Source organism: Choloepus didactylus, chromosome 8, assembly GCF_015220235.1.
Source record: "Choloepus didactylus isolate mChoDid1 chromosome 8, mChoDid1.pri, whole genome shotgun sequence".
Taxonomy (NCBI): domain Eukaryota; kingdom Metazoa; phylum Chordata; class Mammalia; order Pilosa; family Megalonychidae; genus Choloepus; species Choloepus didactylus.
Window position 1 is genome coordinate 123,500,783 of NC_051314.1, and position 13,890 is coordinate 123,514,672.

General features: G+C 36.0%; 1 protein-coding gene across 1 annotated transcript in view; it reads left to right on the forward strand.

Moving 5' to 3' along the window:
* Nucleotides 1–13,890, forward strand: part of LOC119543428 (ovostatin homolog 2-like) — a 31,989-nt gene that overhangs the window by 15,678 nt on the left and 2,421 nt on the right. Inside the window, exons 14-24 of the mRNA XM_037848246.1 lie at nucleotides 3,027–3,145; nucleotides 3,846–3,897; nucleotides 4,573–4,656; nucleotides 6,011–6,187; nucleotides 6,958–7,039; nucleotides 7,676–7,832; nucleotides 9,737–9,811; nucleotides 10,658–10,823; nucleotides 11,216–11,427; nucleotides 12,430–12,639; nucleotides 13,039–13,163. Coding sequence (XP_037704174.1) covers nucleotides 3,027–3,145; nucleotides 3,846–3,897; nucleotides 4,573–4,656; nucleotides 6,011–6,187; nucleotides 6,958–7,039; nucleotides 7,676–7,832; nucleotides 9,737–9,811; nucleotides 10,658–10,823; nucleotides 11,216–11,427; nucleotides 12,430–12,639; nucleotides 13,039–13,163 — 1,459 coding nt within the window. The remainder of the gene's footprint in view (nucleotides 1–3,026; nucleotides 3,146–3,845; nucleotides 3,898–4,572; nucleotides 4,657–6,010; nucleotides 6,188–6,957; nucleotides 7,040–7,675; nucleotides 7,833–9,736; nucleotides 9,812–10,657; nucleotides 10,824–11,215; nucleotides 11,428–12,429; nucleotides 12,640–13,038; nucleotides 13,164–13,890) is intronic.

Sequence of the window (13,890 nt, forward strand, 5' to 3'; positions counted from 1 at the left end):
ACTTTCCCTAAATCCTCCATAAAAACTTTAATTTTCTTCCTCACATTTTAATTCTTTTTTTCCTTTATTCTCCTTTAAAAATCTTATTTTTATAATCTAATTTTCTGTTGCTAATACTTGCATAGAGCAAAACTAACATTCATTTATGCAAAACCATAGTGTGATTAGAATATTGTACATTCATCTCAAATCAATTCTTAAGGCCATATTTTCATTAATATTGCCTTTGTGATCCAATTTTTAAATTCTTTTGCTTTCCACTTGCTCCTTCTCTTACTGTCATCAACCCATGTCACTAATATGAAAATTCTCCCCAATAACAATGATTAGTTATGGAATTTCTAGCATCTGCAAATTTGCTAAATATGTCATGAGGCACCAAGAACACAGTATACTTGGATGGAGAACAAAACTAAGAAGAGTTTTGTCTCCCAATATTATCTGCAGTATAAGAAAGTAATTTAATCATATCTTGTTGAAAATGTAGGGAAAGGGAAAAGTTGAAAAGAGTCTAGTAAAGAAAGGATGCTAGATGTGGTAGACATGTAATACTCATTATTGCTAGTTAAAATTTCATTTATTTCATGTCCTATATTCATTGTATTACCTAGCAAGCAAAGAATGTATTTTAGTTCATTCTAGTTCACCTGTGACATTAGTCTGCCTCGGTTTATTTTTCTTATATTTTAAGTTTCTCAAACTTCTTACTATATGAGGTTTTCAAAATTGTTTTCCTGGCAATTGAAAGATAGTATCTTACTAACTTGTTATTTTATGACATTAAGTGGAGAGCACATTTCTAAGAGTGGAGTATTAAAGCTTTCTAGAACAAACAAATGAAAAAGAGCAAACTAATAAACAAAATACAAGAGTAGTAGTATGTTGGTAAAGTATATTGATAGTAGACATGTAAGTAAAATAGAACCTAAAGAATTATCTTTTGCAATGCTCTAATTTTTATAAGCAAGGAAACTAGAAATCAATTTTAATTATATGACCCATGATATCACAGGGAGTTAAAAACAGTGGATTTCTTGCTAGCATTTTATTTCAGTCCAGTGTTCTTTCCTCTATATCACATTTTATTATATTGTTGGGCAAGGTTAGGAGCCCTAGATACCTGATTCTTTTTTTATCATATTTTTTTATTGTAGGATATAACATATATACATAGAAGTGATAACTTTCCAAGTGAAATTTAACAAGTAGAGAACAAATTTCAAAGAATATTATAGGTTACAGTTCCAGTTTCAGTCATTCCCCATTGTGAAATACAACATATATACAAAAAAAGGCAGTATCTTTCAAAGCATGCTTTAACAAGTAGTTATATACGAAATTTCCAAATTACTTATGAGTTATAGTACCATAGTTTCAGTTATTTCCTTATTGTGAAATATATATACAAAAAAGTGATAGCTTTCAAATTATAATTTACCAATTAACTCTAGAACAAATTTCAAAGGATGCTATGTTTTACAGTTCCACCATTTCAGTTCTTTCCTTCTAGCTATTCTAATACTCCAGCCACTAAGTAAAAGAAAATTTTATAAAGATTCAGTATTCTTAAGCCTTTGTTAAATTCCATCTTGTCTGTTGCTACTACCTTCTCTAGTTTAATCACTTTCCTGATCTTCAGGGATGTCTAAGCAGTGACCACCCTAAGTTGCTCTTGTTGAAAAGGGGTGTCAACTTTATGAGCAAAGGGGACACATCTAGTTGATGTTCTTGAAGAGGCTATTGCTTCTGGGTTTTGGACTTAGCTGGCACAGGAGTTCTCTGAAGAATTTAAGTTTCTGAAGAATAAACTTAGTGAATGGAACCTTTATAGAGTCTCAGATAGGGATCTGGGTATTCCTTAAGTTTTTTTGTGACTACTGTTGACTTGGGCCTATCATACTGTGGCCATTTGGCATATCTAGGTGAAGCTTGCATAGGAGTAACCTCCAGGACAGCCACTTAACTCTATTTGAATTCTCTTAGCCACTGAAAACCCATCTTGTTGCCATTCTTTTCCCCTCTTTGGTCAAAAGGCATTCTCAATCTCTTGATGCCAGGGTCAGGCTCATTTGTGGGATCCGTGTCCCATGTCGCCAGGAAGACTCATTCATCTTGGGGGTCCTGTCCTACATCAGGGGGAGGGTGATGGATTTATTTGCAGAGTTAGGCTTAGAGAGAGAGAGTCTACATTTGAACAACGGAAGAGGTTCTCTGGAGGTGACTCCCAGGCATATTTATAGATGGGCTTAGCCTCCCCTTTACAACCGTAAGTTTCACCAGAGCAAGCCTCTTATAAAGTAGGGGATTCCTAAGTTCATATAGCATATCTCACATTATCATCACTTAGCTGTACAATCCTCATCACTCTCCATTTTAAACAATTCTCATGACCCAAAACATCTTGTAGCTCTTGTCAGTCCTTAATTATTTGTCCCTAGTATTTGTGTAGTTACTAGTATGTTATTCCTATTAATTATAGTCCCTAGTATGCAATATGTAGATTTTTCCCATATACCCTTCTGTTGTCAACTCTCTGTGCTAGTGTCATACCTTAGAAGTATATCATGCAAGTCCCTATCTATATTTGTGGTGCTGATCTGTGGGAGACATGCCTTTAAACAACCCTTTCAATCCTATTCTCCTTCAATACAGCTCTGATACTTACATTCCTATGTTAATGGATACCTGATTCTATGTGCGGATTTTGTCCTATGTCCCCTTTAAAAATAATTGATATCAAGGAATCAAATCAGTAGGCTTTGCAGAAAGTTATTTCCTTAAAAATTTCTTATGTTCTACTTAAGTAAATCACCTAATATATTCTTAATATAAGGAATCTTGAAATAGGTAAAATAGAACATACCAAATTATCTCCAGACAGGAGAAAGAACAAGGTATTTTGGTCTAGGCATAAATATGAAGATGGGATATGGTTCACCAAATCCAAAAACTGTTTCATAGACTCCATAATTTCCCAGTACAGAAGGGGCCAGTGGTCAATTAACTTATATTGGAATGTTTTTCAGGAAGAGTGAATATCACTGTAGTTGCCGAGACCCAACAAAGTAGTGCTTGCCCACATAAAAATAATGAACAGCGAAATCTAAGATGGAGAGACACTGTGGTCAAGACTTTGTTGGTAGAGGTATGTACATGCAAAACCATCAATTTCTTCCCAATAAGAAATAGATGGTATCCAACAGGTTAAATATCAAAAGATGTTTTCATTGAGTCGACTTCTTTAATGACCATACTTACTTGTGATGCAAGACATGCCATTTTAAAGGAATTAAAACAGGGATCAAAGTCATCTTTTCTTAAATTAATACCAGACCCAAGATAATGAAACTTAACACTTGTCCCAATGCTTGATAATTGTTTGTTTGCACCTGACTCATATTATTTCCTATATACCTATTCCTTCCCCTTTTTTACCGTCTCTCAAATCCAAGAGACAAATATATTTGTCCTCCCTTCCTATGCAGAAATATCATCCTCCAAAAGAATCAATGCTTATCAAAGGAGCATTGTCCTCTGGCTTCTGCCTCTACTCGGCAAAACACTTCATTTGAGTACTGGAGGTTTTAGACAGGGTCAGAGGAGTTGACAGTGACACTTTTAATGACACAATTTGTCTCTGTCTTATTCCTGGAAACACAAGCCCTAAAATGGTGTTGACAATGGTCAGTAATTTTTGGATATAAACAGAAGGGGACTTGCACAGATCTTCCAGAGATAAACATGTACCAGCCATGCCTATGTGAGCCAATGCTCGATTACCTTTCCTTTGTGGAAAAATGGTCTGATCTCATTATTTGTTCTTGTGTTTGTTTTCTCTTGGATAGCCTGAAGGTATTGAAAAAGAGGAAAGCCAAAGTTTCCTGATCTGTACAAAAGGTAAGGGTATTCCTGATCTGTACAAAAGGTAACGCCCTATCTTGGTTGTGTAATTTTAGCAAACAAAAAGTGTATTTATGAGATCTTTGTAGTTCACCTCTGGCATTGATCGGCTTCAGCCTGTTTTTCTTATTTTGTAGCTTCTTGGTTCCTCGCCTTATGAATGTCTCACAGTGTTGGACCCTGGGAAATCAGGATTATGCCAACAGCACATAATATAATCTTTGCTTCTGTATTTTTAGGGTGAGACAGCCCATAGATAAATCACTGCTCCTCAACCCCCTCCTTTATGGCTGTAAAGAGTATTGTTTTGCCTGAATGATGGTGAGCTGGTTTTCATGCCTAGTAGGAATCTTCAAGCTTTACTTTATGTGTGTGCTACTTTGTGTGTCATAGTCAGTAGTTTTCACATTTTTTCATACATGCAGTAGCTCAGGTGCCACTAAACTGATAGATAATGGGTCCAGTATCTAGCACACAGGTTTATAGACTATTTTCTGAATGTATCATTATTCTAAACTAGATCAAAACCTCAATTTCATCTCTCCTATCAAGCAACTTGTAAAATTAATAAAACAAATGGAATCTTATTCTAATATATTTGTCCCACAAATCTGCTGCTGTTGTTTAGAAGAAGAAGTCATCACATTATTTTTTATCAATATTTCTTTCCAGGTACCAAAACTTCTAAGGCAATAATATTGGACTTGCCAAACAGCTTAGTAGCAGGGTCAGCCAGAGCATTTTTCACTGTTGTGGGTAAGTTTATTAAACTTTGTGTTACACAATGATTTGAAAATCTGGGGTGAGAGAATCTCAAAAATTTTTTCTTAAAACAACAGGATGGAAAGATTCTCTTAAGCTATCAGCTGAAGAGAGTTATTGTTCAGGATCATCCTCTATGTTTGTTGCCCTGCAGGATTTGAAGGGATTACAATACCATTTCCAAACCTGTGTCCTTACAGAGCACTAGTTCTGGTAGATGGTAACTGGCATTCAGAAAACAAAGGATTCTATTATAGCCCAAGAACCTGAAATGAAATTCCCAACTCTGGGAGGAGCAGAATATTGGTCAGAAGGAGAGACACCTGTTAGCGCTTCCTGGGTTGGAGTCTCAACACGTGGAGAGTGGCAAGAGCTTGACAATGCCTGCCACCAGGAACTCAGTCCTGGGGGAACCACCCCACTCCATGGTTTGTAGGTGTTGGGGTCACCAACAGAAGCACGACTCACACAGCACTGGATGAGACAATGCTTACTCACATAGAGAAGAGACAGAGCAAGGTCAGCTGCATTGGTGGGCATCAGTTCCTGGAGAGCTGGCGAATGTCAATCTGTGGCCCGTGCATGGCCATGTTCTACAGGAAGGACTCCTCTCTCATGTGTGTTTGCCATGGTGGGGGAAACTTCCTCTGTCCCCGTCCTCTGGGAGCAGATATACCACAGGGGTGTGAGCCTGATGCCATAAAACATGCCCAGCAGAGTCAAACTGTCCGGTGAATATTTATATATGCTCTGGACAATAGGGGAAGGAATGTACCGGAAGTCCCTTTATCTACCAGGGGATTTTTTTTTTCTCACTGATACATCTAGTCTTGAACACAGGAGATATTTGTGGGTCCAAAGAAAGACAGCAGGCCAAGCTAGGACTGTCCCCTACCACACAGAATAAACTTTGCCTGTTAAAGATGCTAGGGATTTCCTCAATAAAAGGAGAAACTTGTTTAACAAAAGGCAAACTTTTTTGTCCACTTTTTAGAAAGGGGGGGATTACAGTTTATAAGGGACCTATTCATAGGGTCAGTTTCTCAAAAAACAAATAATCAAACACACAAATATACTTTCCTGACTCCCTTTCTCTCTCTAGTAATGAGAATATGAAATTTTCAGAAATATTTTCATGCCAGAAACCCCTTTAACTTCACCCTTCATAGTTTTCTTCTCTTTAGAATTACCTTCAGAAAACTTGTTACTTTATGAAAACTTTCCTTGTTCCCACTTTTTGGATTCAATTTTAAGTGTTTCCCACTTTCGTGGTGCCTATTATCTGTGATTATGAAGGCTGAGATGGCACCTACCAGCCACATTAATTTTCTGCTTTTCCTGTTTTCAGGGGATATTCTAGGACTTGCGCTACAAAATCTGGAGAATCTTCTCCAAATGCCCTATGGATGTGGCGAGCAGAATATTGCCTTACTAGCATCTGATATCTATGTCCTTGACTATCTGAAATCCACTGAACAGTTGACAGAGGAAGTTAAATCTCAGGCTTTCTTTTTCTTATCTAATGGTGAGATGATTTAAGTAATATATACATATAAGAGATGAAATCAGTTATTATTAATACCAAGATCTCATAAAGCTATAATTATAAGGAAGTCTGATGAGGGAAAAGTGAATCTGAACTGAGGCTCTTTGAGTTCTAGTTATGTTTACTTTTTAACTCAAAAGTTTTCAAAATCTGTCTAAATATTTACCCTCATAATTTAGGACTATGCATTTTCAAATTACGAACTCAGTTCTTTTTTGTATATCTAACATTTTGCAAACTGGTTTGTTTGTTATTTCTGTTGTTGATAATAGTAGCTGCCATTGGTTTGTGCATCAACTTCTATATTTTTCTGCTCAATTATGTTCCATTGCAGTGAAATGATTGGATTTGTTTATAGAAGAAGGGCATATAACCCTTGTAAAATGTGATGTTAAAGAAAAAGTTTAAGGGCATAATTTCTCTGGGTTTTCTTCTCGTAAAGGTAACACTGAATTAAAATAATCTTAAAGAAAGGATATTAAACAATCATTAAGTTCCAATTAAGAGCCAGTTATTGAACTAGGTATATTCACATGTTATATGTTATTTGTCTTCAAAACCCCATAAGGTAGGAGTTATATTTTCACATTTATGGATGGAGAACCCGAGTCTTAGCAATTAAAATTTAAATGATCATCTCATCCTAGAAACTTACATCTAACATCAAAGTCCAGAGCATGCGCCACACCGTTCTTTTTCTTCTAACTTTTATGGGTTAAAAAATAATTTCCTTCAATGTTGTATTTCAGGTTATCAAAAGCAGTTATCTTTCAAAAACTTTGATGGTTCATATAGTGTGTTTTCACAGAGGAATCAGGAAGGAAGCTTATGGTGAGTGATAAAACTTTTATTTTAAATAATGATCTGAGTGATCTGAATTGGGCTTGAGGAGGAGCTAACAGGATTAAGTCAGTGGAGATTTAGAAGGGAAGTGGGTTCCAAAGTGAATTTACAGTGGATAATCAGATAAAACTAAAATATTTTATTGTTCTAATTGCAATGCACCAATATGCCTAGAGTACAATGCCAATTTGCTTAGCAGTATGATCATTTAATTATGACTCCCCATATTTGCACAGCTGGTTAACGCCATGGAAAATGGCACATCTTAGTCTGCACTTCTCACTGTCCCATTTAGATTTAGGAAAGTAAGACTAGAAGGCCCCCAAACATCTGATTACACCCATTGTATCTCCATGTATGGATAATATAATGGACTCTATAACAAGAACTTCACGTGGAAGCACACTGTTAATTGTCTATTATTATGACCTTTTACTGACCCAAAGAAAAGAGTCACTATCAATAAAGACTGGTTCCCATCACTATTAGATGAGTTGGATGAAATGAGTAATTTCTGCACATAATCGAATTACTCCAAATTATTAATGGTAGTGAAACTTTTTAAGTAGCCAACATCATCACTTCATTTTCAACTAACGTTCACTCTGGTAACTTCCATTACAGGCTCAGTGCTCTTACTTTTAAGACATTTGAGGGAATGAAGAAATATGTTTTCATTGATGAACAAATTCAGAAACAGACCTTAATCTGGCTTTCAAGCAAACAGAAAACAGATGGATGCTTTAAAAGTGATGGCAAACTTTTCAACAATGCCTGGGAGGTGAGAGATTAACAGAACTCTGTGCTTTTCTTTCCTCCTTTACACTGCCTACCTTCCCTATCTCTGGTTCCTCCTATCTGGAACAGGATACTGTGAATCTTGCCCTTTCGAAATCCTATAGCCTAGCTATAACTTCTCATGAATCTTCTCAGTGCCTTACTCAGTCTTAAGTCCTTCCATAGAATCAGTCCCCTGCAATAAATAAGTTGTAAACAGGGGAGAGGGGAGAGAGAGGGTTTCCGGAGAGGAAACATTCGTAAATTTGGAACCAGCCAATGAATTAAGGGATGGGGCTTTGAGGAGATAATTCTTTCCTATCTGTGGACGGTGAGAAAGCTCAGAAGAGTGTCTAGTAATTGACATTGTTTCAATGAAGCAACCTTTTCCAATACCCTCTCAATGAAGAGCACAAAAACCAAGCCTACCCGAGGCCAAAATACAAATGAGGTACAGCATGTCCTTGGCAGTACCCACCCTTTCCTTGTCCATAATTAGGTAAATCACTGGGCTTTCTCCCTTCCTTAGGACTTCCTTTCTTTGCAGAGAAGCTGTCCACCTCCAGTCCATCCTCTGCGTACTTTAATCCCCTAAACTTTGTGTTTCCCTCTATCTCCCTGTATAATATTTTAGTATGCCATAATGTGCCTTGAATATCTTGGACTTTTCCTTTAGAGCCTTCTTCCTGTTCTTGGATTTTGGAATGGAAAGTTGATTAAACTAATCCACTTCAAAAAATGAATGAATAGCAACTATCTAAGATATTTAGTCTTAAGGCAAATTGTCTTTGAATTGCTTTACTCTTTTTGATGTGAAAAAATGTCTTTAAATTAGTCTAAGCCTGTTCCTCACATGGGAGGACCCTAATGGAGAACTGCTCTTGTTCCTACGTAGAAAAATCACAGACTTTTCTATGTTCTTCTCTAAAAGATCTTCTCCATGTTTTTCTTTTTTATTGGGTTCATTACTGATCACTGTTCAATTTGTCTAAGCTTCCCTAGTCCTTTTCATAATGAATTGTGAGTGTGTGTGTGTTGCGTTGTGTTATGTTGGAAGAAGGAAAGAAGCAAAGGAAAATGGAAAACTTATACTGCAGAGGAAGGGTGATACAACTTGCAATAATTTGTGTGCTCTGAGTCCCTATCCCTATATCTTATTTTGGTTCCACCATCTACAATTATTTGCACCTTTAAAACTTCCTTTTCTAAGGAAAAGGGAGGTTGCCTTTTGCTTAAATAGGCAAAATGAGGGATTTATACTAGATCAGTGAATCCCAAATGTGAGCCTGGATGCTATTTTTATCAGATTTATTAGAGCACTCATTACTGTTCATTTCCCTGTATCATATTCCTGCCTTTCTGAGTTAGAATCTCTTGTGTGGATCTGGTTTTTCTTTAATTTTTAAATTCCCCAGGAGATTTGGATGCACAGTCAGTTTGAAAACCACATGACTTCTAAATGCCTTTCTAATTTTACAGTATAAGAATTATCATAACCTCCTTGGGTATCTTTCCAGGGATGTTCAGGAAACTTCACAGCAACTTTCTATTTCACCCCACCAGATATTCTTTGTTTGCCTTTTTCACTTTAATACCAAATAGAGTCAAGTAACATCATACAAATTGCTTAGAATACATTTTTAATACCAGGCTACAGAAATATGATTATGTGTGTCATTAATTATATATGAGATTAATTGTATTTTTATTTTATTATAACATTGGTCTTGATGGATTCTTGCTCAGATATCATGGCTACTAGTCATCTAATTTAAAAATTACATCTTTTCACGTATTTTTATGACTAATTGTATCCATCCAGTATTTCCTTCCTGGTTTCACTTTAGAAGCATAGCTGCTCTTTTATGTTCTACTGTCCTATGTGACTCATTGTTCCTTCGTGTTTAGGGTGGAGATGAAGAGGACGTTTTACTCACTGCCTATATTGTTGGAGCATTCCTTGAAGCTGGGCTCAACTTCACCGTATGCATTTGCATCATCTTTTGGTATCAGTCGGTTGACTGCACATTAAATAGACTATGGATTCAAAGGGATTTTGAATTCTTAGATAGGATGAAAGAGAGCATTTAACTCATTAACCCCCCTTTAGGTGATGCTACTGTAATGTTTTTGATTCAGAGATACCCTTGATGAACACTACTGGCTTCTTCCTTCAGGAGAATGCACATATGCATACATACACAAGCTTTTCATGCAATTACAGGAATTTATATAACTGCTGAACTTCAGCCATGAATTTTAGATGAAGCACCCTGCTTTAAGGATAGCCATAAACCAGCATTGTTTCTCTAACCTATTCAGTAGATACAGATTTTCAACTTCAGTGCAGTTCATTCTGACTGTCTCCCAATCCATAAATCAAGCTATCTCATCTCAAAATCTATTCCTCAACTTAGATACTAGGAATTTTCAGAGTCATTAGTAGATCTCAAAAATCATCTTTAGGAATGTAAGCCTCTATTTTAGATATTAAGAGTAAAACATCTTATGTCTAATAATGAATTCATATGCTTTGCCCCATAGAAGAAATTTATATCATTAACTAAAATATTACTATCCTGTTATAGAAACTGCCATTTTCTTAATACTTACATTTTATTTTTCCCATATTAATAACACCACTAAAATTTTGTTTTACTGACACTTCTGAACTAAAATACATATGTGCATGTATGAATAGGTCTATGTGTAAAATATAATTCAAGGATATTTTATTAGATACATAAGAAAGAATGATTATTTTAAATATTCAGCAAGTTTGTAAGGTGTTCAAGCATTGTTTTAAAATATATTATTCTTCTTGAGTAGTTTCCTGCTCTACGAGATGGGCTCTTTTGCCTACAAGAGGCATTGGAAAATGGTGTCACTAAAGGCTACAATCATGCAATGCTAGCTTATGTTTTTACATTAGCTGGAAAAGAGGAGCAAGCAGAACCCTTACTCAAGATCCTGGATGAATCTGCTACAAAAATAAGTAAGTGTGATCAGCTTTTGTTGATGGAGATGACTTTGAGAACAAAATAATGAAAGTTTTAGCAGTCATGTAGATGTTTAGCAATAGAAGCACCTTCACCACAATGTTTCTGTTTCTCTTATGGAATTTCTCAATGTTCCTTTAAAGATCATTATGTATTTTCTATTTGTCGCTTTCCCTTTTCTGCCATTTTCTTCTCAAATGAGTGATGTAAAGGAAATCAAGTATTGTGCCCATGCCACAGTCAAAAATAACTGCTTGTGCAACACATGCACATACCACTTTTGACATTAGGAAGTTGCTATTTGAGGCCAAGAATGGAATCTGCATCTTTCTTATGTGTAATCAGTGCTTTTTATTGGGACTGTGTGAAAATCCTCCTTTTTTCTCAGATAATGTGATCTATTGGGAAAGAGCAAAGAAACCCAACACAGAGGAATCCTTCTCTTTCCTTCCTCGGGCGCCTTCCGCTGAGATTGAAAAGACTTGCTATGTGCTGTTGGCTGTCATTTCCCGAAAAACTCCTGACCTCACATATGCCAGTAAGATTGTCCAGTGGCTTGCCCAGCAGATGAATTCCCATGGAGGCTTCTCTTCCACCCAGGTGATTGATGTGGGCCTGATATTAATGTCAATAAGTTTAAGGAAGAAGACACTACTTTTTAATAATCTATATTCCAAAAATTATCACAGAAGAATACCTTTGAGATGCAGAATATTTGATATTATAAGTCATATCTTATTATTCAGCAATCATTTATTGGGCCATTACTGTGTATCAGGCCCTCTACTAGGAAGTGTCTATATACAAATTTGCGGAATAAGGCCCCCTTTTCAAAGAACTCTTGCCCTATTTCTGTCTCTGCATTTACACAGTAAAAATAGAATGTAAGTCTAGAAGAGTCTCTATAGTAGGTTAGATATCTGATAGCACTAGGGTCAGACTGGATGAATTCATTTTTGCAAATGACTTATTTTTCAAAGCTGAAGAATTTTCCTCAATTTCTGTGGTCTACACATTGGGAAGAGCAAAGGAAGGGAATGGCTAATAGGAGAAATGTGTAGGAAAACAGTGAGTTGTGTCTTTCCTTAATAGGAAAACAAATGAAAATGCAAGGAAATGTACTTTTATCCTCAGGAGAAAGGCCTTACTTCTTCCTTACTTTCTTTTATTCAGGCCTAAGTTCTGAGTAAAATCATATATTAGCAAATCTCCCAGCAGCTTTGCCTCCTGCTGACATTTCTTCTTTGAAGATGACTGGGCATGAGCATTGTCCCAGGCAGCTGTTAGGTCACTGAATTATATAACACCTGAACTTTCAGAAAAGATTTGACACTTATTTTCAATAGCAGAGATGATACTTTATAAAAGTTCTTTAGAAAACTGAAATCTAATTAAGACCAGTAGAAGAAAATTAATTTAAATTGCAGCAACTTTTATGCACGTGCAAATATGTTTTTCTGTTGTTCAAGGATATTGCTTCTTGGTGTTCTGTTGACCTACATTTGAAGTATTTCTGTGGACTGATTTAAAGTTGATGGCCAAATGACAATTTATATTACATCGTAACAGAGCTCAGATAATTACTTGTAATGTTCTGTGCAGGACACCGCAGTCTGTCTTCTCGCCATAACCCGCTACATGAAGTGCACCTTCTCTAAGGATCAAAACATTGTCACGTTTAGAAGTGAAGAATCCAGTGGGATTTTCCAGGTTAACAGTGACAACCGCTTACTGGTCCAATGTTTGGAAATAACAAAAGTGAATGGACAATACACAGCAGAAGTGGAAGGGCAAGGTTGTATATTTATCCAGGTAATAGGAATCTACCTGATATGGAGTAAAGGTCAGGCTGGCTGTTCAGTTTTTTTATGAAGCACCAGCTTTTCTTTATGCATACTTCAGCTCTTTCTCTCACTGATGTTTTCTAATCAACATTTGAAAATGTAAGTTATTTTATAAACAGGCACACACTCTTAGGTATAGGTGGGTAATTGAGAAGTTTCTTGAGGATATCACTGCTAGAAAGTATTCTGACATCTTCCTTAAATTGTGTTGTTAAAGATTCTTGTGTCTTCTGAAAACTAAGCAGTTTCCCTGATTGGAAAGATGTGAAATAAAATGCTTTAGTAATAGAAATAGAGCAATAATAGGTCCTTCAGTTTTTACTACAGGATAAGTGAATTGGGTTTTATCATTTGCTATCTTTTCTAGGCTACCCTTAGGTATAATGTGCTACCAAGTAAGAAGGCATCTGGATTTTCCCTTTCCTTGGAAATGGTAAAGAAAAACTCTTCAAATATATTCCAAGCTAATTTTGACCTAACAGTGACTCTCAAGTAAGTGTCATATTTTGATATCAGTACCAAAAGTATAGAAATGATAATATACCAAAAAAGAATTATTTTAAACAGTTATGAAATTACAAATATGAATGATGGTTACTATAATGAGTTCACATATTGGCAGTAATATTTCTATAGCATGGTCACTTCATAAGTTTCTCTGTAGACATCACAATTTAGTATGTCTTAAGCAAAATCAGAGCTATATTTATATAAGTATATGTTGCACTGTATCCAAGTTTATTTTGAAAGTTTTTGCCACACATATATTCCAGCAATGCTTAGACTTTCTTTTATGGGAGCGCTGTCAGTTTTGGACAATGGAGATATTTTTCCTCCTATATTAGAAAGCTTATAAATGTTTATTTTCTAACTGTACAGAGCAAGAATTTTAGATTTTTTATTTTTTGGAGTAGGTAAAAGAATCCTCGTGAATTCAGATTAGATGTATAGAAGTCAAAGGGTTTTAGCCTTGTTTAATATGTTGGGGAAACACTGAGTAAAAGTAGTTTGGGGGATTTCTCTTAGGATTTCTTAATGAAAGTCTCCTGAACACCCAAGCTAAGAGAGAAATGAATACATGGTGGAACCCTTACCTCCGTGTCAACAACCCCATTTAGAGGCAGGGGCATAGCCTAGAAGACCTCATGGGGCTATGTCTATTCTATGGTTCCGCCAACATCTTGCTTTTTAAACAAAGATCTCTTTCAAGCGTTGTGCA